A 27,520-nucleotide genomic window follows, 5' to 3' on the forward strand; every position below is an offset into this window, starting at 1 on the left:
TGCTATAATGTAAAATAGTTAGCTCTATTATGCATACGTAACAGTTCCCATGAAAATAACAATTGCTTTAAATTGTGCATCTGGTTACCCATACCTGGGGGTTGGTGAGCGAAGCAAGCAGGGGGCAGAGACCCCTAGTATGTATATATATATATTTATATATACGAGTATATATATATATATATATTGTGAAAGGCGCTATATAGGGCCCGACCCGGCACAGACCACGCAGAGGCAACGTGTACAACAACACACAGGTTTTATTTTCTTCAGCCGTGGCACACGCCTTCCCCGTGTCCCACAGGCCCAACACAGTCCCAAACACAGTCCCAAAGCACAAACTCACAATTCTCCACCACTCCTCCCAGGCAAGCTTCGTCTCCTTCTTCCTCCCAACTCTGGCTCGCCGAGTGGTGGTGGCTGGGCCCTTTTATAGCCCACCCGGAAGCATTCCAGGTGAGTAACCACCTGGTCCCGATTGCACCTCCGGGTGGGGCTGAAAGCTCGTCCAGCCGGTCTGTGGGAAGCAGGCAGCTCCCCTAGCGACCACGCCGGGCCCCAACCAAGCTGTGGAGGACTCCATCTCCCATGGAGCCCTGCGGGTGGTTGGGGAGTCACCGACGGCCAGGGAGGCTGCCACCAAGCGTCCCGGGGGAGGTATTGGACTTCCCATGGCGGCTCCCCCGGAACATAAGCAGCAGAGGCGTCCCTACCGGGCATGGGACCCGGCTGTCCTTCACAATATATATATATATATATATATATATATCTATATCTATATATATATATATATATATATATATTATCCCTTGAACTGTAATACACAACACACTTGTTAAAACTTTCCCAAGGCATTTTTATCACACTCAAGTAAAACGTTTTGTCTTCATTGTGGCCTACTTGAAACATCCCATAATGGTAACTCTTTGGATTGGGGAAGAGGTGCTACTCACAGGGGATAACAGCTTGTGAAGAGAATGAATGAGGCATCTCTATGAATCTACAGTTTTTTGAGCAGCCTTTACAACTTGCAGAGTATGGTTGAGGGAACTGTGATGAAGCAGATGGTTGACAGCTTTCATTGCTGCTTTTCTTTGATTGACTGCAGTAAACACTAAAACAAAACAATATAATACTGACCAGTTACAGTATGTTGGCCTCATATAGTATGTAATCAAAAGGAATTACACCTTCAACATCATAAATGAAGTATCTATCTATCTATCTATCTATCTATCTATCTGTCTGTCTATCTATCTATAAATAATCATGTATATAATCTTACCAGCAGAGCTTAGCTCTTGAATTTTTGTAGTGTTGGAGAAGTGATTTATCTATATTTCATCAACACTTATGAAACACTTCTTAAATTTCTCTTGGTCCAAATATATTACTTCAAGATTCCCTTTATAACATTTGATGTGGCAAAGGTTCCGTTCAGGAGTCCACATTCTGGACACTTAACAACAATAAACATTGCTAGTGTTTAAATGTTGATGAAGAATGGAGTCAAAGGACCCATAACCAATCCCCACAGGGTTTGCAATCCCACATTATATCATTTTCTAATTCTACTGTTTATTCTCTCCTCTGTGTCTGATTTTGTTTCTTTTTTACACTATACTTCACAACTTCCTACTATTTTCCTTTGAGAAATATATGCCAAAGAAAATCTACTGTATCTTTATACAGTGCCTTTCTTTTCCATTCTGTATTTGTATTGCAAATGTACTTGAATAACAACAAAAATGCAGTGAATTTTATCTTAAACATATAATTATGTTAGCAACAACACTGAATGAAATTAATGACTGGGAAAAAATATTTATGTAAATTAAACTGTACAATTTGAAAAAGTGCTGGGAAAAAATATTTATGTAAATTAAACTGTACAATTTGAAAAAGTGCTGGGGCAGCTTTCCCTAGAGCAGTAAACTGATAAATCAAGGACAGGCGGTAAAGGGGTTGCATTATTTTAGGATACCCTCATCCACAATCCTTAAGCAACATAATTAACATTATTAAATTTATATAACTAACGACTTAATAATTAAATTGTGCTACAGCGTTACAGTTGTTAAACTACTGTCTCTAGGCAAATAGTGACTCAAAACTGAAGGGTGACTAGAGCGGAAAGAAGAAAGCAAGCCTAGTTGTCAGTCGTTGCTGTGCAACTAAGCTTCTGTAACAACACGTCAGTGGACGCGCAGGCGCGTGACAGACAAACCGTGCATTCTGGGATCGCTCAGGCTGCCCAGAGCCCGGATTACTTTTGGTTATCTAAATACGATTTTAAATTTGGTTATTCTTGGATGTCCGAAAGACAAGGCAGTTCGTGTATACGCGATTCGAGTTTCTGGTATGCTAGGTTTCACAGCGAACTTCCCTAACAGCCTTGCTAAGAAACTTCCGGAATTTAACAAAAAAAAAAAAACACTGAGAGGAGAGAGAGGCGATGGTCAGTTAGTAAAATTCAAGAAGTGAGATTAAGATCAGACAGATTATCCCTAAAACTAGGTGCCCAGTTTTGATATTTTAAACGGTATATGTTTTTGAAGATACGGTCGTTTGCTATATACTTTTTCCTACTAAGATTTGCAGACAGCTCTTTTAAGCTTCCTATTCTGCGAGTCCATACATTTTTGTAGCCAGATAAAATTCTAGACGCTAACTTTGCTTCAAAGTCTTTGTAATATTCATCAAGGAAAAACGTTGTAAAAGGTAAATGTCGCAGTCTTAAAGGGGTATTATTAGCAAAATACTTAATTGTTATTTTGAAGTGTATGAATATATCCCTTTTTGTTTACTAAAAAACGGCATATATCGTAATATGTTATGGTCTGTTTCATCTAGGAAGCATGAATCTGGCAGTGGGAAGAAAATCCACAATTCCTGAATGATCTCACTGTGGGAGTCCTCTTCTGCTCGCTCTCGTTTCATCAAGAAAGCATAGTGATTACAGTTTTGACGCGGTGGCGCGCGCGTCAGCTCCTACAGCTTCTTGGAGCGCGCGCGCGCGCGACCTGCCGGGCCATCGTGGAGGACGCCCCGCCTTTCAGTCTTCCCTGGTATTCTGGTGTCTGAGCGGCCAGACGGCGTGCCGCACACACGCGTAGAATTTCTGCGAACGGTCTTGGTGAACCCCACTTTCCTCGGTCATGAACAGTTCGGTAACCAAGAAGACTCAAGACTCCCTTGGGAAAGTCATTAAAAAACCACCTCTTACAGAAAAGCTGCTCAGCAAGCCTCCTTTCCGATACCTACACGATATTTTTACCGAGGTGAGAAAATAATGCAAACTGCGTTCATTTTCCTTTTAATATGTAATATCCATGTAGCGTATATGTATAACTAAGTCATATCAAGGTGTATTTATAGTATCTAATGTGACCTGAATGCAGGGGCAAGCCTAACTCTTTTAGCCTAAAAGAGATTTAAGATAGTACGCTTGTTAAGCACAGTTCAGTTTAGAGTTCATGACGATTTTGTATATGAAATGTTAACTGTATGAAGGTGGTATTAGACCGTTATGCTTCTGTAAAGAGATGTTTTTTTGTTTCCTTCTTGTGTATACCCGGTGCTCGGTCATTGTGGCGTCTCTCTGGTTGCTAGGCGCCACTGGGCGCTCCAGTACACCGTAGTAAAGGCCTAGCTGCTTATTGCAGTTCATTTAGAGACTTTAGAAAAAAATAGATTTCTCATTGGACTGTGTGTCCTAGTGTATGTTTTTGCTAATAAGAGAGTCGTTCGTATTATTGAGCTTCTCCTTAGATACCTGATTTAGAGTTTGGTTTGGAAATAACCACGGTTTCCTTTAACCGTGTTCATGTACGGAAGATGTTCTAAATTCAGCTTGTAAAAATGTGATGTAGAGAGCTCTTTTTATTAGTCAGGATTAACGCAAATAGGGTCCTTCTGTTATTTGATTACTATTGTCTCGATTTTTAGTGTCTGAAATGTAACGTCAAATGCTGAAATCTTTTTTTGGTTGTACTGTTGTAGTTTCACTCATGTTCCTCATCACCTAACACATGCTTATATAATCAAGTCTGTCACATAAATTAAGCAAGGAATCATTTTAACATGCAATGTCACTGCTAACTGAAACTGCTTAAGAAAAGGTTCATTAGGGTGATGGGGAACAACAGAAAATGTAGTATATGTTTTTTTTTCTTAAGAAAAAAAAATATTTTCTCAAAGAATTAAAAAGCTTGCTTTAGACTGTTTTTGATCATAGGTTTATACTGATCAACTGGTGGCAAATCATGTGGGAGCAGTCAGTGGCTTAGTTTGGTGCCCAGTATTGGTCTGTTGCAGGCAAGCTTTCCACTTTCATTCATTAGTGCCAATCCCATATTGTTACAATATTAGATATTATCAGGGATGAACATTTTTGTCAAATGTTATTTTATGATACCATTATGTTGTATTCAGATATTAATTACATTCCTAAAAATGTACACTTGCTTCTAGCTTGCGTTTAAAATTGTTTGCTAGTGGCCCGAGAATGACACGGTTTCCTGATGTGCAGGACTGATTCCATCCATTCATATAAACATGGATGCCTTCTTCCCTACTCATCGTGTTACTATACTGGTGTTACTTTATTTCCAACCAGCAGCACTTGATGGTTGCTTCTGCATTGAAGCTTGTGTCTAGAAGCATATTCGCTTACCTAAGTTCTTATTTCTTTACTGTTTATACTGCACAACAAAGATAATGTGTTTGGAAAATGCTCAGTTTGCTTATGTTTTGGCTTAGTGTAATTAAAGAGGCTTACTTTTTGTGATTTTTAAACCTGGAGCAGCATGACAGTAGCAATAGCCCATTGCTTTTCGGAAGGTAGTTATTCCTCCTGTTAGCTTAATATGTTATTACATTTTTTTAGTCCATTATAGTCTATTCCTGACCATTTTTTTAAATATTTATTTTTTAAATGTTGCATTGCTTATTTTGCCTGCAAAATTTTGAAGGTTTTAATTCCACTCAGTAAGCAATTGGACCAGATGTGTGTGGTGTTTAACTTGTAGATATGAGTAAGTTGGATCTAATTGTTTGCCTGCAGGTTGCTGGCCATTTTAAACAATGCTGTGGCTGTGTAAGGCATGAAAAAAACGTGGAGGTTTGGAACTTGCAAAATGAATTTTAGCTTGTTGGTTGGGTGTAAAAATAATGTTTTATTTTTTTTCTAATTTTAAGTAACCTTTTTGGATGGTATTAATTGTATAGTTTCATATACATGTTTGAATTCCTAAGGCAGGTATCACTTTTTGTTTCCATCTTTATCTCTTTTGCTAAAGAAATTCTAAATTAAAAAATGGTATTGTTTTTAGTTAAATTATGCTGCGTTCTTTTCACTTCGATAAAGAGAAATGCTCTCATAAATCTTTGCAAAGTGCATTGTCATTATTATCCACATGCTCCTCTGTCTATGCACCATAAGATTGCATTTAGGACTTAATGATTTCTTTGTTATTACCATACACACTTTCATGTTTAACCTTAGCCCTTTCCTTTCACTCTTCCAGCACACATTCTAGCAGTGTTAAAGCTTCCTCTGTGTACCTGCAATCAGTGTGGTATCCAGGGCTTTGGAGTCGGCAGATAAATCCTTCGACTCCGACTCCTTAGTTTCTGGTACTTCTGACTCTGACTCCTCTGTATTTAATATGCTAATGTATTTTCCATGTTGATTAAAGAAGGCCAACATACACGTCAGTTAACCATAGAACTACTGGCTAGGAAGCTGACTCTCTACCATGTTGGCCAGTTTAAACAAAAGACAAGAACGCCTGAACACGCATCAGGCCATAACACACACCTACACCTACAATATTACTCTTGTTTACACTCAAATGAACTTGGTAAACACATAAAATGAAAACACTTTTTGTAATGTACCATAATCCAGATTACAATATGTGAATGTCAGGTTGTATAATAGCTCAGCTGAACTTCACATTAGTAGTAACACAGCTATGCACAGGGCTTTATTCTTACATCAGATAAGTACTTAATTATGACTATTGTTTGTGAAATAGGACATTTGAACTTGCTGCATTTTTTTTCTTTACAATTTAAATTTATTAGGAGTTGGAGTTGGTACATTTTTGCAGACTCCGAACCCAACTCCAGGTACCCAAAATTGCCTCAGACTCCTCGACTCCAACTCCACAGCCCTGGTGGTATCATTTGCAAATCTTACAGTATTTTGTTGATATTTCGTCCAGTAATACCTAGCGGTTCCCTAATTGGATTAAATGTCTTTTCTGCATAATAATTAAACTAGCCTAGTTAAAGCACTCATTACTGTCTATTTCATAGTTTCTTTCCTATTCTCAATGTTAACGCAAGGAAAATTACTTTTGTCGGATGGCTTAATAAGCTTATCATTCTGTGTATTTCACATTTAACCGTTCCAGTCTTTTTTGACATTGCTGCAAAAGTGAATCTGCTTTAATCATCCGATATATACCCAGTGTTATATATGTCATTAGTTAATTTGTGTCATTTTACTAATTCCATATTCTTCCAAAGCCTCTATAGTTTTCACTGTAACTTTATTCACCCCATTGGTTTTCCTCTTTTCATTCTTTTCATAGCAGGTCTAATTTATTTGTTCATTATGTCTGGGCCTTCCATGACTTTTTGTCCCATCTTTTGCTCTGATGCTCCCACTTGTGGCACATATTGATTCTGACATTAATTATTTTATTTTCCTGTACATTCTTGGTTTATCTACTTTCTGTTGTTCTATTTCTTCAAAGGCTTTGTTGTACCAGTTCTATTTTGCTTCCTTATAAGTGTTTATGTATTTATCCAGTTCTCTGTATTTGCCTTTTTTCTCTTTCTTTTTCAGATATCTAATATTTATTTTTTTTATCAGTGGCTTTTTTCCCTTTTACTGTTTCTACTACCTGTTTGTGGAAGTTGCCATTCTTTCTCTGTGTTGCCATCTATCTAACTTCAGCAAGGCAAATTTGTTGTTAACTTCTACCTTATACTGTTGCTTCTTTTGTTGGTGGTTTTGCAACAGCTTTAGTCATAACTTGTGTTTTCCTGTTCTCTTTGTCAAACTGTTTAAACTTTCTGACTGTTTAAACTGTTTGACTTTCACACTGCTCATCAAAGGTACTTGATCATTTGTTAGTCTGCTCTGGAGTATCTTTTAACTTGGCATACAGCATTTCTGAATCTTCTGTTGATTGTTATATAGTCCATATGGTTCCATGTTTGATCTCCTGCGCTCTTCCATGTCCACAATGTAAGAAGGTGAGGCATGAACCATGTATTCATTACCACCTGTTCATTTGATTCACACAGCTCTACTCATCGATCGCTTCTTTCATTCCTCACCCCTAGACCATATGATCCTACTATATCTCCTTTTCTATCCATTTCAGTTTTTGCGTTCTAGTTTCTCTTGACTATACTTATTTCCTAAGATCTGCATTAGTTCATTGCTTGGTCTAAATCTGCATAGAATGTCTCTGCGGTCTGCTCATTTCATTTTGTGATTGGTGCATATACCTGGATAACTGCCACAACAAATGATCTCCCTTTTAATTTTGCAAGAAACCACTTAATCTGATTCTGGTCAATATATTTCTAAACATTTTGCTGATCTATCCTCAAACAGAATTCCAACTGCTTTCTCATGTTTGTTGCCACCTGAATGTACTAATGTCATGTTGCCTATGATTATCTATCCTGTAGATTAATGTTTAATCCTGTTGCTTCTTTCTTTACCAATCTTACTTAAGGGTTTGAACATTTCATGCTGCTGCTGGGTAGTATCAGTGTTGTGAACAGTAACTTGTTGGTCTGATGTAACTTGTCTCTCATAACAATGATTTTCTTGGCAAAATTACAACCATGTTTTTTGCCATTGCCTTTTGCTAGTACCACATGTGTTAGCCAATAATTTTTCAGGATTCCTACTGCACCTGCTAATTTGGCATAGCGTCCTAGGTGATTCTTCATCACTGACAGTATAGTCTCAGTAGGTAATCCCTTACTTACAGTGGTGTGAAAAACTATTTGCCCCCTTCCTGATTTCTTATTCTTTTGCATGTTTGTCACACAAAATGTTTCTGATCATCAAACACATTTAACCATTAGTCAAATATAACACAAGTAAACACAAAATGCAGTTTTTAAATGATGGTTTTTATTATTTAGAGAGAAACAAAATCCAAACCTACATGGCCCTGTGTGAAAAAGTAATTGCCCCCTTGTTAAAAAATAACCTAACTGTGGTGTATCACACCTGAGTTCAATTTCCGTAGCCACCCCCAGGCCTGATTACTGCCACACCTGTTTCAATCAAGAAATCACTTAAATAGGAGCTGCCTGACACAGAGAAGTAGACCAAAAGCACCTCAAAAGCTAGACATCATGCCAAGATCCAAAGAAATTCAGGAACAAATGAGAACAAAATTACCCCAAGAGCGCAGAGACGACTCATCCGAGAGGTCACAAAAGACCCCAGGACAACATCTAAAGAACTGCAGGGCTCACTTGCCTCAATTATGGCCAGAGTTCACGACTCCACCATAAGAAAGAGACTGGGCAAAAACGGCCTGCATGGCAGATTTCCAAGACGCAAACCACTGTTAAGCAAAAAGAACATTAGGGCTCGTCTCAATTTTGCAAAGAAACATCTCAATGATTGCCAAGACTTTTGGGAAAATACCTTGTGGACTGATGAGACAAAAGTTGAACTTTTTGGAAGGCAAATGTCCTGTTACATCTGGCGTAAAAGGAACACAGCATTTCAGAAAAAGAACATCATACCAACAGTAAAATATGGTGGTGGTAGTGTAATGATCTGGGGTTGTTTTGCTGCTTCAGGACCTGGAATGCTTGCTGTGATAGATGGAACCATGAATTCTACTGTCTACCAAAAATCCTGAAGGAGAATGTCCGGCCATCTGTTCGTCAACTCAAGCTGAAGCGATCTTGGGTGCTGCAACAGGACAATGACCCAAAACACACCAGCAAATCCACCTCTGAATGGCTGAAGAAAAACAAAATGAAGACTTTGGAGTGGCCTAGTCAAAGTCCTGACCTGAATCCAATTGAGATGCTATGGCATGACCTTAAAAAGGCGGTTCATGCTAGAAAACCCTCAAATAAAGCTGAATTACAACAATTGGGCCAAAATTCCTCCAGAGCGCTGTAAAAGACTCATTGCAAGTTATTGCAAACGCTTGATTGCAGTTATTGCTGCTAAGGGTGGCCTAACCAGTTATTAGGTTCAGGGGGCAATTACTTTTTCACACAGGGCCATATAGGTTTGGATTTTTTTTCTCCCTAAATAATAAAAGCCATCATTAAAAAACTGCTTTTTGTGTTTACTTGTGTTATATTTGACTAATGGTTAAATGTGTTTGATGATCAGAAACATTTTGTGTGACAAACATGCAAAAGAATAAGAAATCAGGAAGGGGGCAAATAGTTTTTCACACCACTGTACATATACACACATATACATATACACACACACACACACACACATATATATATATATATATATATATATATATATATATATATATATATATATATGCATACACACACACATATAAACATATATACATATATATACATATACACATATACATATGTACATACATATCTACATATATATATAAATGCACCCCCTCTCTGCCATTTTGACTGTCTCTGATAGATGAAAAGTACTACTTTGAATATCTGCTTGTACTCATTTCCTTACAGTATACGCGGCCAGAAAACCCCAAACCTTGCTGCTTTGTGTGTCTTTCTTTTACAGTATATATATATATATATATATATATATATATATATATATATATATATATATATATATATATATATATATATATATAGTGATCCTCGCTATATCTCGCTTCGACTTTCGCGGCTTCACTCCATCGCGGGTTTTAAATGTAAGCATATCTAAATATATATCACATATTTTTAGCTGGTTCGCGGATTTCTGCGGACAGTGGGTCTTTTAATGTATGGCACATGCTTCCTCAGTTTGTTTTCCCAGTTGATTTCATACAAGGGACGCTATACACTTCACGTCAACATTTTGTCATTATTACTATAACAAAAAAAAAAGTTTTTGTTTTAGTTATGTGTTCAACATTTCTTGCCTTGCATTTTCTGGCATCCTACATTTACACAGGTCATTGTGGATATGGAACACACATGAAATGCGTGTAGTTCAAATAATGATATATTATTTACTCTATACAAATCCAGACACGTAACTCCCAAATACACAGACTTCAGCTATGAAAATTTGTGTCCAACTTCAGCTGCCTCAGTGGGGGATGGGTAAGCAGGCCGCCTGCTGCCAGTGTTGATTGACACATTTGCAAAACAAAGACACTTATGAGGAGGTGCGAGCGAATTTAAAGTGTCCTGGCATTATGAATATTTTTGTAGGCTTCGGGGTTTGTTTGTTTGTTTGTTTTTCTAGGGTAATTTTAAGTATAAGACAGTTTATTGTTATCAGAAAATTGCTTTTTGTCGAACCAAGTTAATGAGGGCACCAGTGATTCCATTAGGTTATGTGAGAGCTTAGTGTAAAAAGTTTTTAAAGGGATAAAACAAATCTCAGAATTGGTATCAAAATTGGCCAGTTCAGTAACATGAAATCAGCATAAATTAGGAAATGGGTTGAAAAATAAGGCCATCCCTCAAAACTCTGCACAGACTAGAAAGAGACTTGTGAGAGAAGTCACAAAGATACCAATAGTCACTTTGAAGCAGATACAGAGATTCAGTAGGTAAGAACTGGAGTAAAGTTAGCTATATCACGAGTTACGCATAACACTGTCCTGTATGAAAGGATAGCAAAAAAGAAGCCATACTCTGTTTAAAATAATGCTGGTTACTCATTTCTTTTGTTAGTAAAGGTGGTAAGATGAGAATAAAATGGAGCTTGCTAGCCAAGGTTCAAAATGAGAGTGGCAAGTGGTGGACACTGTCAGCAACTCAAAAAACACAATAAATACAGAGAAGTATGATGCTGATCAGCATTATTCTGTAAAGGAAAATTAGAAGGAAGAGTGAATGATGGAAAACAAAAGAAAATACCTCAAGTGCCTGCGTCAGTCTGGTTAAACAAATCTGCGGCCATAGTTTGCGTTTCAGCAGAATTGTGAACCATATATAATGTAAAGTGCAACAATGGCGTGGTTCACATAATATGAATGTCCTACAATGGCTGTTTCAAAGGCTTGCGCCCAAGGTGAATGAGAAATGGTTTCACAATTTGAAAATTGGTGCACATGTGTCATCTGACTAACCTGTACAACCTAGAGTGAATCTTCAAGGAGCCAAAATCACTTCTGAGCAGTGTGTTAAACTGGTACATACTTACTCCAAAAGGCAGTTATTACTTCATAATGGGTGGATCTACAAAATATTACAGTGTAAACATTGAAGTTTTTTTTGTAATATAAAATGTATAATTGAAAAAAAGTAAATTTTAATTCTTTAAAGTAATAATGTCATAGGAAAGAATTTCAGTGTATGATTTGTTTTTCAGCAAAATTAGAGCCTTGGTTTGTTTGATTAAGCATACAGGTTAAAGGAAATGGATGATAGCATATGTCAGAAAATTAAGGCTAAAGATATTTTTGATTTGTACAAGTTGTAATTTTCTTTTCTGTGACATTATATAATTTGTCTGCTTACTTGTTATGGATCAGTACAAGAGAAATGGAAACCTACTACCTATGGCATGGTGACAGTAGACCAATAAAAGCCTTGTTGCCTGGTATGGTTAGTGTTCTGACTAATGCACCTGGCATATATTGGCTTGCCTGTTGTAAACAATGGCCATTGGTAGTTTATCTCCCACAAAATAATTGAACAAGTGTATATGTTTGGTCAGTGTTTAGTGCTAGCCGGCAAGATTTAGAGTTGTGTCTTGAAACCACAAAATTCTTGTAACAGAATTATTGACTCCATTATGATAAACTGAATAAGTAGATTAAAAAATTGATCTATGGAAGAGCAAGTAAGTCACTTAACCACATTGGGCAGTTTTATGCACAGTTGGGTTGTTGAAGCCAGAGTAAGTGTTATTTGGACATGGCACTTTATTTTGGCCTGTTTTCCCTTAAAGCTTTGCTGACTTTTTGTAGAAGAAAAATTACATAATTATTATTTTCCAGGCACTCTTCAGCATGTACTAGTGCTTTTCATGCATATTTCACAATACAAAAAGTCTACTGCTCCCAAAAATCTTTTAAGTTGATTAACAGAGGATAAGAGAGATTAAAAAAAGCAAAAAAAAAAAAGAAACAACATTCTAAGTACTTTGGCCTATAAATTTGGCCTGGTCAAAATATTCCTGTATATAAAAATTGCATGTCTAGAAAAAGTGTGCTGTAAAGCAGTTTTGGTTTGTGAGTATTTGAAAGGTGCTACACAAATTAAAAATGCATTCATAAAATATACAATGAACAGTTCACTGTAGTAAAAAAATCTTTCATCCATTATCCAACCCGCTATATCCAAACTGCAGGGTCATTGGGGTCTGCTGGAGCCAATCCCAGCCAACACATGGTGCAAGGCAGAAAACAAACCTCCGATAGGGCGCCAGCCCACTGCAGGGCATGCACACACACACCCACACACCAAGCACACACTAGGGACAATTAGAATCGCCAGTGCACCTAACCTGCATGTCTTTGGATTGTGGGAGGAAACCAAAAAAATCTTATTAGAATTTATTGAAAATTATATTGTACATATTATACAGAATTTCTAAGTCAATATATTGATCTAAAAAAGTGTGATATTATTTTGACATAACTTCACATTAACTAATCCAGCATATTGGATCTAAGCGCTGCACCCAGTCATTACCTGTTTCGAGTTTGCACATTCTCCTTCAAGTGTGCATAGGTTTTTGTCTTAGTACTCTTGTTTTCCACCCAGATTGTCCAATATGTGGGGTTTAGGTTAATTGGTGACTCTAAATTGGCTCTGTGGTATTGTGAATTTGCATTGCAGTAGACTGGTGAGTTGTTTTGTGCTTCTTTTTTGCTCCCGATGGTTTTGGAATGGGACTTCCTCAAGCTGTTTTAAGAGCTGAATGTTATGTGTTTGTTTTGGAGTCTATTTGTTAATTTATTTGATACAATGTAAAGTCCTTTTTTATTTCATGAAAACCTATTCAGTTCACACATCATAAATGTTTTATTTCTTCTTTTAAATATTTAATTTAGAATTTAAAAAATTAATTATTTTCCAGGTAATCAGAACAACTGGGTTTATGAAAGGGCTTTATTTGGAATCTGAGTTGAAATCTGAAAATGTAAAGGTAAGTTTTCTAGTTTCAGTATGATTTATTTTACTGTCCAGTATTGGCAAGCATTCAGTTGAGTCATTCATCTTTACACATTTTAGAAAATGAAACTACAAAATGTTAACACACCTAACTATAAAAAAATGAAAAAGAAAAGTGACCAGTAAAAATGAATGAACTAAATGCAGCATTGGAAGGTTGTTATATGTTTCATATTAGTAATTCATCCTCAACTCAGAATTGACTCTGTAGATGTCTGCCTAAATTCCACTCTTGGCATTGCGGGCTTCTGTTCTCTGTATGCTGTTAACACAGCATACCTGTGTACATATAATTTTTCAGACTTAATCCAGTTTAGGAGCTTTGGCCCAGTTTTTTATGTTAACAGTAGGTAGTTCTACTGTGGTTGTTTCTTTTCATAAGGACTATTTTAATCAATTACCTTTACCTTTTTCATGCCCAAAGTGCTTCACAGAATTTCAGAATGAACAGCAGGAAAAAGCAGAAAAAAAAATCAAATACACATCATTGGATGCCAAATAATATAACCATAAAACACTAAATAAAGATAAATAACTGACAATAAACCACAATATAACACAGAAATGCATATACTGCAATAAAATTCTGAACAAATAACAATATGTGATACAAATACAAATCATCCTGATGTATCAAGGTAAATAAACTGACGGGAAGGGACAGAATATCATGCTAAATTAAATGCCTTCCTGAACAATTGAGGTTCAAGTTGTTTTTGAAAGGGATGATTTGAACCATCTGATTGAATTAATTTTTATTCAAAATATCTTTAATGTGCAAAATAAAAAAATGGGCAAAAGAACTGAGCAAGAAATAAATAAGCATGCAGTATATTACATATACCATTAAAAAAGATGCATACTGTATTCTTTAAAAATATGTGTCAATACAAAATAAAAATTCAAAATGCTATTCTTCCCAATTCTTTTGGTTCATCTTTCAGCAAAAACAAGCAAGACTAAATAGAATAATCGAATTTTGCCTTTCAAAATATCTTTATGAACATGAAGAAAAAATATATAAAGACAAACCAAAGAAAGTGTACATTTATTCTACATTGTTTGATAGCCTCTGCTGAGGCAGTATTCAGTCAAAGACCTAAAATGAAGCCTACTAAAGAAAGCTTTCACACTTGATAAACATTATCCTCAATCTATAAAAATCGATGTTGGTGGACAATTTGTTAAACAGATTCTAATGACGAAACATTATTTTTATATAGTAAAATGCCTCCCATGCCATTGGCTTCTAACTTTGAAGATTTACAGCATTTCAACATATGTGAATCAAAAGATGTGAAAATAATGCTTACTGTTCCTGACTTATAACTTCATTTATATTAAAATTTTCTTCTACTTTTTAAAAATTCTGTAGTGTTCAGTTTTCTTTCAATTACCTAAGTGTGTGCTTATTTTGCCTAATGGTTAATCCAGGGGAACTGTATTATCAATGTCATTGGTGTTTGAAGCAAAACAAATAACAGTACTCCGCTTTTTCAGCTGCAGATCGATTTTTATCAATGATCATAAGGTTGAGGGAATGGCCCTCTTCAAAGTTCGAGAACATAATCAAATCTAAAAATAATGTTGGAGAGCAAAAAGGGGGCAGGGGGGTGATTGGTGTCATTTTCAAAGTCCAAAGATGCAATTGTAAACCGTTTCAGATGGATGGTTTGGGTTTGGGTTGGGGTTAGGGTTGTGTGCTGCGAGGAGGGCCTTCTGTGTCAGAAGGTAATGGAACACCCACTCCTATTGTGTACCATGTCATCTGCGACAAGTAACAATGGCTAACAGAATTCTACCAGTGTTTCAATTGTACTGACATACCATGCACAACTACTATACAAGCTCTGCAATACATTACATTCTGTGAACATTGGGGCAAAACATTTTTTTTTTTTTTACAGAAATAACTTTAAAACAATAAAAAACAAAATGGGCATTAAAACCATACAAAGTATGTACTTTCAAACTAAATACAAAACAAACATCGGCTGTATCATTCCTCCTGCTTGCTGTTCTAAACTCTTTCCTTTAAGCTAAAAGGCACCTACCCTTGTTAACTAAACAGAGACTTTTAACAGACATGGTGACTGACACCTTAAACAGACTACATTATCTATACTAATAAAAGGCAAAGCCCTCACTGACTGACTCACTCACTCACTCACTCACTCACTCACTCACTCACTAATTCTCCAACTTCCCGTGTAGGTAGAAAGCTGAAATTTGGCTGGCTCATTCCTTACAGCTTATTTACAAAAGTTGGGCAGGTTTCTTTTCGAAATTCTACGTGTAATGGTCATAACTGGAACCTATTTTTATCCATATACTGTAATAGACTGCAACTCGATGGCCGTAGGAGGCAGAGTTGCGTGTCTTATCATCACGCCTCCCACGTAATCACATCAACTGACTGTGAACGCAGTACATAGAAAACAAGGAAGAGCTCCAAAGAGCGCTGAAGAAAAAACGCATACAAGCATATTCATAAGTGCAGCTACTGCGGAAACAAAGCACAGTGTAAACCGTAAGTTTAAATTAAGTTTATAGACACGCTCCTGCTGCCGTTTGTCATGCCTTCAACGAATACTTTATTCACGAGATACAAGTTTAATGAGAAGACACGAGGTATAAACGAGACTTTGGATCACTTTGTAACAGAGTTAAAATTGCTGTAGCGAGAAACTTTTAAGTGCCGGGTCTTAGCTAACATTAAATAAAGCCGTGGACATCGCAACATCACACAAGAGAGCAGCTCATGTGAACTGACTGAATGCAGTATGAGTGATCACTTCCATGAATCAAACCTGTTCAAAAAATGCATTACACAATTGACAAGGTAGGAAAAGAATATGCTCCGAGCTGAGCTCCACAGCTAACACGGTCTTGGAAGCAACTTCGTCACGCTGCCACCAAATACTCACAGAAAAATCCACAAGTTAATACACACGCTGTCTCTAGAGTTTCTCCACACTCAATGTATTCCTCGCATCCCCGTTATACCCTCTGATCTCCCATTTCAGTTCAAATGCCTCCAATTTCCAGTATGGCTCTGCTTCGCGATGACAAGTAATAAGTCTCGGGGACTGTTAGAGTGATATTTGCATTGTTTCTCTGCTATTAGCTCCAGCATTTAGCAATTTTGGGATTATTTTAGTTGTGGCAGAGTTATAGTTACATACAAAAGTTGATGTATTTAATATATTCTTTAAACTCTTGTATTTTGTAACTTTGTATTTGATACAGTACTTTAATGAAATGTTACATGAGGAAACTTATAGGTCAACCTTAATAGGTCATACTTATTGGCAAAAGTTCATTATTTTCTCTTCTAGATTATACATTTCTGTGATCTATTGCAATAATAAGAATATATTCATCTTTTGATAATTTGTTCCTGGTAAAAGTTGCTTGCAAGTTTCGCAAAAATGAAAGGATTCAACTATGTTGTATGTTTGTTTAAATTAAATGAGTACATCTTGAAAAACTTAAATTTTTATTATTTTTAGGATAAGGATGCAAAGATCATTTTCCTTCAGAAGGCTATAGATGTTGTTATTATGGTAACAGGAGAAGCTTTATCTGTAAAGCCAGCCCGTATTGTTGCAGGACATGAGCCAGAGAAAACTAATGAACTTCTGCAGGCCATAGGAAAGTGCTGCCTTAATAAGGTAAATAATTAAATGTACTGAGTAATTTTTAGATTTATTCCTGTAAAAATTAAGTATCCCAAAGTTGAATGATATGGGTTCAATAAATTATTGGCATGACAGCCTGAGCTGAAATCATTTGGTGATTATTATGTCATAATGGCCTTTTTGATCTGTTCCTCAATTAGTATTCCTTCCACATGTAGGTCAGGAAATAACTGAGCTAATGATTTTTTTTTACAATTAGTTCCAGCAACCATTTGGAAAAATGTAAAGGGGAGCAAAACAAGTAAATAGTTTAACACTGCTTCTATTTGGTCCCTAGTGCTCATGAAAAACTGACATAAGATGCACTAGAGCAATGCTTTTCCCCTTTGTAACTGTAAAACACTGAAAAATAATGCTTAAAGAATGACTTTGTACAACAATAAATGGCTAAATCCTCATTTTTATTTTTTTGGATTTTTATGTATGAAATATCAATATCTACACAAGTGTTTTCTTTTGGTTCACACTGTTTAGGATGTTACTTATGCTGAGATACACTTGGGCACCTATGAGCCCATTTTAACTTGTACAGTACCTGATGCTTATAGGCTGCGGGGATTTTTACAACAACAACATTTATTTATATAGAACATTTTCATGCAAATAATGTAGCTCAAAGTGCGTTACATGATGAAGAAAGAGAAAAAAAGACAAAGAAATAATTAAAATCAGAGAACACTAATTAACATAGAATAAAAGTATAAAAAAATATATAAAAGGTCTGATGGCCAGGGAGGAAATTTAAAAAAAACAAAAAAAACTCCAGATGGCTGGAGAAAAAATAATCTGCAGGGGTTCCAGGCCATGAGACCTCCTACCCCCTCTGGGCATTCTACATAACATAAATGATCAATCCTCATTGTATTCAGGGTTCTCATGGAAGGACTTGATGATGACGGTCACATGGACTTCTGGCCTTTAACCCATCAATGTAGGGACATCATGGTGCTTTGATTAGGTGGTGGTGGCGCAGGTCGCCACCACAGAAAACTGGAAAGAGAAACAAAAGAGAGAGTAAGGGTTAGTACGGATTTTAGAGCCACCACGAATAGTTATGATAATTAATTGAAAATGCACAATATCAGGATTAAATTAAAATGAAGTTATGAGAAGGTCATGTTAAAGTAATACGTTTTTAGCAGTTTTTTTTTAAACTGTATTAGCCTGGCGAATTCCTATTGGCAAGCTATTCCAGATTTTAGGTGTATAACAGCAGAAGGCCGCCTCACCACTTCTTTTAAGTTTAACTGTTGGAATTCTAAGCAGACACTCATTTGAAGATCTAAGGTTACGATTTGGAATATAAGATGTCAGACACTCCGATATATAAGATGGAGTGAGATTATTTAAGGCTTTGTAAACCATAAGCAGTATTTTAAAGTCAATTCTGAATGACACAGGTAACCAGTGTAGTGACATCAAAACTGGAGAAATGTGCTTGGATTTTCTTTTCCTAGTTAGGATTCTAGCTGCTGCATTCTGAACTAGTTGCAGTCGATTTATATCTTTTTTTGAGTAGTCCTGAGAGGAGTGTGTTACAATAATATAGTCGACTGAAAACAAAAGCGTGAACTAATTTCTCAGCATCTTGTAATGTTATAAGGGGTCTAACTTTTGCTATATTTCTTAAGTGAAAAAATGCTGTCCTAGCGATCTGATTAATATGCGATTTAAAAATTTAGGTCACAGTCAACAGTTACCCCTAAATTCTTTACCTCCGATCCTTTTTAGTAAGGCTTGTCTTCCTGCAGCTTTGTCTCGAAAGAAATGGGCTTTTTTCTGTATTTTTAATGTACATTACATTCACCAGCAGATGGCACTAGGGAGTGCAAGTAACATGAACATGCTTGAATAAAACATGACATGTTGGGAAGTACACATACAAAGGTTGAAATGTGCAATTTAAATGACGATACTTTAGAATGGGACACAACCTGCTTTAATCTATGAGTTACCCAGAATTTATCAGAAAGCTGTGTTTGGGAAAATAAAAAAAAAAAAACTGGAAATTCTAGCACATTACAGACTCTTTTATTGTTTTCCCAGTGCATGTGCTTTTATAGTGAAAATATATTGATTAGAATGTTGATGATAAATTGCAATAGCAAAATAACTGTATATAGTTTATTGATTTACTTTTCAAGAAGAATGAATCTCTAGTACACTTTTGGTAGAAGGTTGCTCAAAGCTGAAGAAAGGACACTTACTAAGGCACAGTTTAGAGTATCAAAAATGTGTGCCCTGTTCTATGATATTTCTATGTTTTTAATTTAACAGTTTGAATGTAACTTCATTGAATAAAGGATTGCTTTGAAAAGAAAAATGAGTGCAGTCAGCTGCAGCCAAAACAAAGATAATTGTAGTCTAAAGGAAGCATCTCCTTAAATGCTTAATATATAAAAAAGGCATTATATGTTCCAAGATGAATAACTCTAAATAGCTAGTAAACAACCAGAATAATGTTCAAGTCCTCTCAAACCGATGGTGTTACATTTGAGCTAGAAAAGGCAAATTGATTTAATTTCAAAGGAAAGTTCCAAAAGAGAAAGTGAACACTATTTGAAAGAAACTTTTTAAAATCAAAAAATGTGTAAGCAAATAAAGAACAGGTGTTGTTAGTCTCATTTTTTGTCAGTAAAAATATAATCCTTGTATTTATCAATAAATTGGATTATCCTGTTTCTTTAAACAAATCTGATTCTCTTACCTTGACAGTAGTCTAAGGGCTCATTTATACTTCACGCTCAGAATGCATACGCGCCCGTATCATGGCTGCCACGCGTTTTCACGCATCCTCTGAGCAGGTCCTCAGAAATTAACGCGACTTGTGCGCGAGTTGCAGTACTAGCAAAAAGTCCTGGGGCGCAGTGTGCTAAAAGTCGGAACGTGACGTCAGAGTCTCTGTTTACTATCTACATGTGACAGTAAGCCTCTATGGAGATCCTTCGGGGATTGATGTGCGCACTTTGCTGTTTGATGAATGGTTTAAATACAGCGCTATACATTATGTTGCCGATGTGAAGTTGCAAAAAAAAAATAGACGGCACAAAAGATGGTATGTGAGACTTTTAAAATGTATCGTGTCATTTATATGTCTTTTTTACTTTTTAATTTTTGCAACTTAACAACAGCAACATAATGTATAGCGTTATATTTGAGCCACTGAGAAAAAAATAAAGGACACGGTGAAAACGTGTATTTTGTGATTAAAGTGGAAATTTCGGCTTTAATCTCGAAATTTCCACTTTAACCTCGTAGTTTACTTTATCATTAAAGCAGACGGTCGCAAACGTCATCCCAGTTTTTAATATCTACGAGCTTCTTGGACCTGACAGCAGGTAAAGTAAAACAATAAAAAATAGATGGCACAAAAGATGGTATGTGAGACTTTTAAAATGTATCGTGTCATTACGATCGGGAATATGCGACGCTTGAATATAAAAGCACCACGAATGCATCTGTATGTCGGCATTTTGCTTCAGCAGCGGAAAGCAGCAATAGATCGCCAAACAGAACAAATTAAATGTATGATATTCCAACTCTGCACATTTAGAATCTTTAGATTTATACTTGATATCACTTTCATGATGAAATGCATTAAAATGTGTATGTTACATTTTACATATAATTTCGTTTAAATAATGAATACTGTTAATAAATACACACATGGGGGAATAATTACACACATGGGGGTGTCACGGTGGCGGAGCGATAGCACTGCTGTTTCGCAGGGAGTTATGTTGCTGGTATTCCACACTGTGCTCCGGTTTCCTTCCAAAGATATGCAGATTTGGGGATTTGGTGCCGCTAAAATGACACTAGTGTATGTGTGTGCTTGTATTCACCTTGTGATGAGCTGAGGCCTCGTCAAGGGACTGTTTCTCACTCGTGCCCAATGCTTCCTGGAATGGACACATACATCCCTGGATTTATGGATTTAATCAATAAACACCTTTTTCAGAGATACTGCGGTAAGGTGTTATCGGAATTTAATAGGTGTTTTAGGCAATTCACAACACAGAGAAGCCGAACATGTTCTCACCACGATAATATCTCGCACTGCCACCTGGTGGATTCCTCCAGATTTACATAAAGAACGCGCGCAAGTATAAACACTACAACGCTTGCGTAGCAGGAGCGTCCGCTGCAGCATGCGTCGCGTCGCGTGAAGTATAAATGAGCCCTAACAATGACCATTTCTGTTTCACATAGAGAGGCAAGGAAAATAAAATATGATGTTAAATGAAATGCCTTATTAATCACTGATGTTGCTACAAATCTTTCTCCCTACACTCTTTAGTTATTCCACTGTGAAAATGAGATCACAAAAATTATAATATGAAATTGAAGGTACATTTTAATCAAACAAGAAAGCTTTTAAAAGTGTTAGTTTTCTCAAGAAAATAAAGTCTGCGTCTCAGCAGCAGTGATGTTGGTAAATATTCACAATGAAGTTTGTCTGGGTTTGATTTGTTGTACAATGAAGTTTGTCTAGGTTTGATTTGTTGTAAAGTATACATTGAATTTAAGTGGCCTGTCTCCCAAAGAATGGTGACACTTGATTGTTGTCACTAATAGAAAATAAATATTGTTCAAAAAATTAATACATCTTAAATAAATAAATAAAAGAAGCTCCAGTGCAGGTGTGAGTATGAATTCCTGTTCCGAAGCCTTGTGATGTTGGGATAAAAACCATTCCTGAATATCGTATTGGAGTTACTAATGATCCTGTACCACTGGCCAGAACTGCAAAGGAAGAAATGTTTCTGTGCAAGATGGCTGAGGTCTTTTATAAGTATTGTCTTAATTTGTAAAGTTGGTGTATTTCTGATATGTTCTTTAACTACTGGTTTCATTATTTTTGTGGTTTTTTTGTAAATATATCTCTCTTACTCTCTCTGCCTTACTTACTGTATATACTCACGTATAAGTCGGGTCTTGAAACCCAAAAAATCGATCATAAAATCAGACCCCGACTTATATGTCCGTTCAAAAATGCGACACTTTTTTTTTTTTTTTACATCTTTTTGCCTCCTCCAATCTCCTATTTCAATGACGTTTAAAACCAGCTTCATATTTTCTTCTGATCAAATGCTCCATCTTAGATATGCTTGAATATACAACCGATGAAAAACACTAAAAGAAATACTTGAGTAAATGTTGTAGACACATGGAAATCAGAAACATCCAATAATGATAACACTGTATATTCCCAAAATTCACATTCTTTCTAATGACTGCCTGTTTCTATTCAAATTAATATAATTTTGTGTGATGATGCCATCAAAAAACTCCAGGTTCCTTTACTAGGAAAAGCACAAATTAATCTATGGTAGAAATATTTTACTCCTGGACAATTTCATAGAGTATGTCTAAGAGTAAGCAGCTTCTGTGACCTAATAATATTAGCCTTAAAGAGGGGAAAAAAAGAAAAACTTCAAATATTGTATATATAAAAGAAATTTGTTAGTTAAATAGCCCTTCTGATACAGTTGATTAACCAGTGGCATTACAACTGAGGCCCTTTGTTTTAAGATAATTTCTTGGGTGAAAACAGGGTAACACAGGTAGTTGTAAATATAGGATAATTCAAATCATTAGGATTCCTATTATTGTTATATTATTGAACTATTAAACTGCAAAAAACATGTTTTGGACTGAGGGATTAAATTTTTGTTCACCTTCTTTGTCATCTGAAGACAAAAATATAAGTATTTTCTTTCTTCAAGCTTTAAAAAGTTCCTGGAAATTTGTTTTTTTTGCTAGCTCTCAAGTGATGATGCTGTTAAAAGAGTTCTCGCTGGGGATAAACCAGACCTTAAAGGGAAGCCTCCATCTACTTCTAAAATACAAGACAAAGAGAACCGAGAGAGCAAAGAAGAAGAAAAAAGAAAACACAAAGACAGAGAGGTTTCAAAAACCTTTTAGTTTTTCATTAAATCACTGTAATTTGTTAACATCCTTGTAACTAAGAAATGTACTTGCTGTTCAATGGTTCATTATTTATAATGTGTGTAATATAGTATTTAAGACGTTTTGCTTCCTATGTGAAGCTGAATCCACCTTAACTCAAATTGTATAAACATATGTTCCTGAAAAATTGTGTTATACTATAAAAATAAAACAATTTAGCCAATAGAGTTTTATTTTGCCACTTTATTTGGATTAACTGTATATTTAAAAATAAATGATTTATGTTAAGGAGAAGAAAGATGAAGAAATTAAGGAGAGAAGTACCAGCAGAGATCGAAAAGAAGAGCAGAAGGAAACTGAGAGTAAGAAGACAGAGAAAGACAGACATAGAGATGGAGAAAAGTATGACAAGGGAAGAGACCGTGAAAGAACCAGAGACAGAGATCGAGATAAAGAAAAGAGTCGTGACCGAGACAAGGAAAAAAGAGATAAAGGGAAAGACCAGGAGCAGTCAAACGAGAAAGACAGAGAAAAAAGAAGAGAACGTAATAAACCAAGGGAGTTACCAAATGATTTAGATGTAAAGGTATGTATCATCTTAAAAAGTAATAGTTGTACTTTAAAAAATTCAATGGGCAGACATCTGCAAAAAATGAATGGATTTTAATTGTACATCCTAAATGTGTAAACAGTACACTATAACTATTTTATTACAGATGACTGTGGTGAATTTGTGTTTTCCACATTCTTATTTTATACTATAATTAAGATGTTAGTATACACTACTACCCAAACGCCCCTGGCCTATTTCAGGAAAATTAATTTTAAAAGAATGTTTTGAAAGTACATTTAGGAATTATATTATGCCTGCATGTCTAGTTAATCAGTCTATTGTGTGGCATTGTGCTGAGCATGTTTTTGGTATTTGTTCTACAATTGTGCAGGTGACTTCAGCAATTTCAGCAATCATCAGGGCATATTTTCAACAGCCAATGATGGTCATGTTTTTCATCATTGTCGGACTTGCTCATAAAGAGTTAATATTACATTGAAGTGTTGGTGTGTCTATGGGAAGGCTTTTGTCGAGAAATACAATGAGCAATGGCAATAACATTTTGCACCATGATGCACTGTATTAGTAAAGTGTTTTTGATGAAAAATAATGCAGTTGTTGTTTTGCACCTCATGTATTCGTCAGAGCATACTCCTTATGAATTTTTTGTTCCTGAAATTAAATTTGAAGCAAAATGGAAGTTTTGCTACAATGGGAGAAATCCTATTAAAATGGCGAAGGTTTTAGACATAGTAATAAAAGATGAGTGCAAGAGTTGGGAGATCACTGGGACAAGTGAATTGCATTTCAAGGAGAACATTTTGAAGGTTCTTGAAAGGAAATTTCTGAAAGTTTTATAATAAAGTTTTTAATAAAGTTTTTGTTTTGTTATGTAAAAATTCTAGGTATTTTTTGAAAACTCTGTTTTTTGTGGAAATCAAAGTTTCAAATTCACTTTCAGAAAGGAATGGCAGCAATAGTTGCTAAATATATACTTTATGACATTAACTTGCTGTAAATGAGGCATAATATGTAAACTCGCCAAATATCAAGTTATAAAAGTATATAATTCTTTACTGAGTGGGTAAAAACTGTAACCCATCCATCCATCTTCTAAACCCACTTACCTAGGTCAGGGTCGTGGGAAAGTCAGCATCTATCCCAGCAAACATTGGACACAAGACAGGAACGATCTCTAGACAGGACACCAGCCCATTGCAAGGTGGACACACACACACTAACACAAACACAACTTGGGGCCAGTTTAGCATTGCCAGTCCGCTTAACCAGCATGCCTTGCTTGCTCACTCTGGTCTGGAGGAGAAAATTATCTAGTGATGTCGCCTCAGCTTGGTATTAAGTTTCAATCCAGACTCTCTTTCTGTGTAGTTCATAGTTGGTGGAACTGGCTGACCACCTCTATCCGAATTGCTGACTCCCTCAATGTATTTAAGAAGCGATTGAAGACCCATCTGTTCTGTGAATAAATATTGAATCGGGAAGAAAAAAAACTTTTACGATATTTTATATTGTCAGTTAATTTGTTTAATTGCAGTATTTATTGTAATCTATGATTGTAAATTATTAGTTATTACATCTCTTCACTTGTGGCAATCAACTTTTGTTACCCGTCCTATTACACTTGCTGAACAAATAGACCCTAGCCTAATGTTACTCGATAATGTTTACCTCTTTTCTAAGAATTGGATTCTTACAATTGGATTAAAGTTTAAATACATTTCAACATGTCAATGGTTTTAAATGAATACTGTTAGATATTTTGAAATAAAATAATTGGTTTCTTTGTTTAAGTCTAAAGAACTGACAGACACGGAGTCTTCAAAGCCTCCTGAGCCATCTGCGAGAAGCATTAAAACTGACACACAAAATGAGGTTGGTTTTTGATACTTGGTGAACCTTATTAATAATTTTTTTAAATTCTTAAGAAATTTACTAGTGTGCTTTTAATATGGTGGTCATACAGGTGTAGCACTGGACCCACATTTTTGTTTTTTTTATTTAAACTTGTTTATAGGTATTTGTTTGCCTCCTCCGAGTTACTTGTAACCTTGTTGTATTTTGTGGCATAATAGTAATATTTAAATGCATGGAAGCGCATGAATTAACTCCTAAATAACAGATGCTAGAAAAAGCCTATACATCCTTCCATACAGATTATTTTTATATAAGCTAACAATTCTGATGTTTTTACTTTTTTTAAAAAAGCCTGAAGATGTCAATGAGGTATAGGCATAATTTATGTTTAGTTGATTTATATGCCTTGCTTTTGTTTTTGTTTTTATTCTCATTATATTTTTTTTTCTCCAGATATTTTGTAGTTTTGGGTGTTAGAGTACAGCTTAACCTGCTGTCTTATTTGTTAATGTGAGTTGGGGTTCTTTGATTGCTGCTTAATCCCCAAGTGTGGCTTTCCTAGTTTTTTTATTTTGTTTTCTCATTTGTGTTTTATTTTCTGTCATAGAATAGTAATTTGGGCGATAATTTATTGTTTAGTGATATAAATAATAAATTGCTGTGAGAAATAAACAAATTCTAAGTGTGAAGAAATTTTTACCATGAATTTTTTTGTTCTCCATGCATTTACTAGATTTTCATTGGCACTTCAACATATGTCACTCTTTTCAGAAAGTGTTCACCTTAGGGTTTTTTTTTTTTAAATAACTATTTGTAACACTGTGACACAGAGTAATGATAGACTTTAAATCTTAATAAACTCTTAACTTATTGTTTGCACAGATTGTTACAGACTCATTTAAAGAATGGTTACCTTGTTACCAAGTGTGCTCAAGTCAAACCAGGCACAGAACATAAAAGACTTTATGCTTATCTGCCAGCCCCCACCCCACTGTCATTTACTGGCAGGACACCTTGTACTCAGAAGTCCTGTTTAGCCATTAGATAAGTTTGTCTTTAACAACTAAAATAGTTACACATTAAACAAAGAAGACCAAATAGTGTTCAATGGATAGATTTGTTTCTATGGCTTATATGTATCATCATATCTGTTTAGTATATAGGAACTCATTTTGAAAGTGCATCCAATGTTATTTTCTTTTCCTTATTTTAATTATATTTTTGGTTTATACTAGCAGGATGTCACATTTAGTATGTGTCTGTGATACAGTAGTAGCATGATTATTCATGCTAAAGGCTAAATATATATTTTTCTGCATTCTTTTAAACCTGCACGTGTTGCATTATTTCAAGCTTGTCTGTTATTTACCTGTATACCTTTTCATTAAAGATCATGTATTAAACTACCACCCAAGACAAAAAGTGCTTAGTCAGGCGGAGTGGTGGCTCTGAGGCTAGGGATCTGCACTGGCAATCGGAAGGTTGCCGGTTCAAATCCTGCAAATACCAAAAGGGACTCTGCTCTGTTGGGCCCTTGAGCAAGGCCCTTAACCTGCAATTGCTGAGCGCTTTGAGTAGTGAGAAAAGCGCTATATAAATGCAAAGAATTATTAGACTGTAATATAACAATAATGATCCTGCAAACCTGTAATGTCCTTGTGACACAGGTTGAAAGCATAGCTTTGCTGAATGTACTCCCATTGGTTCCGGTTTAACTTTGAACATTCATTGGAAGGTTCCTGGAGTAATAATGGCATTTTTGTGTAAGGTTTTTTTTGTAAGTCAGTCTTTAGAAAAATACATACTTCAGGCTTATAGACTAAATAGATCATTGGTACACATTACAAAGAATTTGTAAAGTTTGTAATGATAATGGAATACTGTATACAGGTGCCGGTCATAAAATTAGAATATCATGACAAAGTTGATTTATTTCAGTAATTCCATTCAAAAAGTGAAACTTGTATATTAGATTCATTCATTACACACAGACTGATGTATTTCAAATGTTTATTTTTTTAATTTTGATGATTATAACTGACAACTAATGAAATTCCCAAATTCAGTATCTCGGAAAATTAGAATATCAATTAGACCAATGCAAAAAAAGGATTTTTAG

The 27,520-nt window shown here is 35.6% G+C and overlaps 1 protein-coding gene across 2 annotated transcripts in view; it reads left to right on the forward strand.

Annotated features, from left to right (window-relative positions):
- The first annotated feature begins 2,232 nt into the window (after positions 1–2,232).
- The window catches only part of traf3ip1 (TNF receptor-associated factor 3 interacting protein 1), an 81,969-nt gene continuing 56,681 nt past the window's right edge, over positions 2,233–27,520 (forward strand). The window contains exons 1-7 of one of the 2 annotated variants that reach the window (XM_039756431.1): positions 2,233–2,721; positions 2,854–3,281; positions 13,265–13,333; positions 16,872–17,033; positions 22,827–22,970; positions 23,263–23,559; positions 25,339–25,419. In XM_039756431.1, coding sequence (XP_039612365.1) covers positions 3,159–3,281; positions 13,265–13,333; positions 16,872–17,033; positions 22,827–22,970; positions 23,263–23,559; positions 25,339–25,419 — 876 coding nt within the window. In that variant the 5' untranslated portion in view covers positions 2,233–2,721; positions 2,854–3,158. The remainder of the gene's footprint in view (positions 2,722–2,853; positions 3,282–13,264; positions 13,334–16,871; positions 17,034–22,826; positions 22,971–23,262; positions 23,560–25,338; positions 25,420–27,520) is intronic. The other variant, XM_039756432.1, reaches the window with a different exon arrangement.

The sequence above is a fragment of the Polypterus senegalus genome, chromosome 6 (genome assembly GCF_016835505.1).
Source record: "Polypterus senegalus isolate Bchr_013 chromosome 6, ASM1683550v1, whole genome shotgun sequence".
Taxonomy (NCBI): domain Eukaryota; kingdom Metazoa; phylum Chordata; class Cladistia; order Polypteriformes; family Polypteridae; genus Polypterus; species Polypterus senegalus.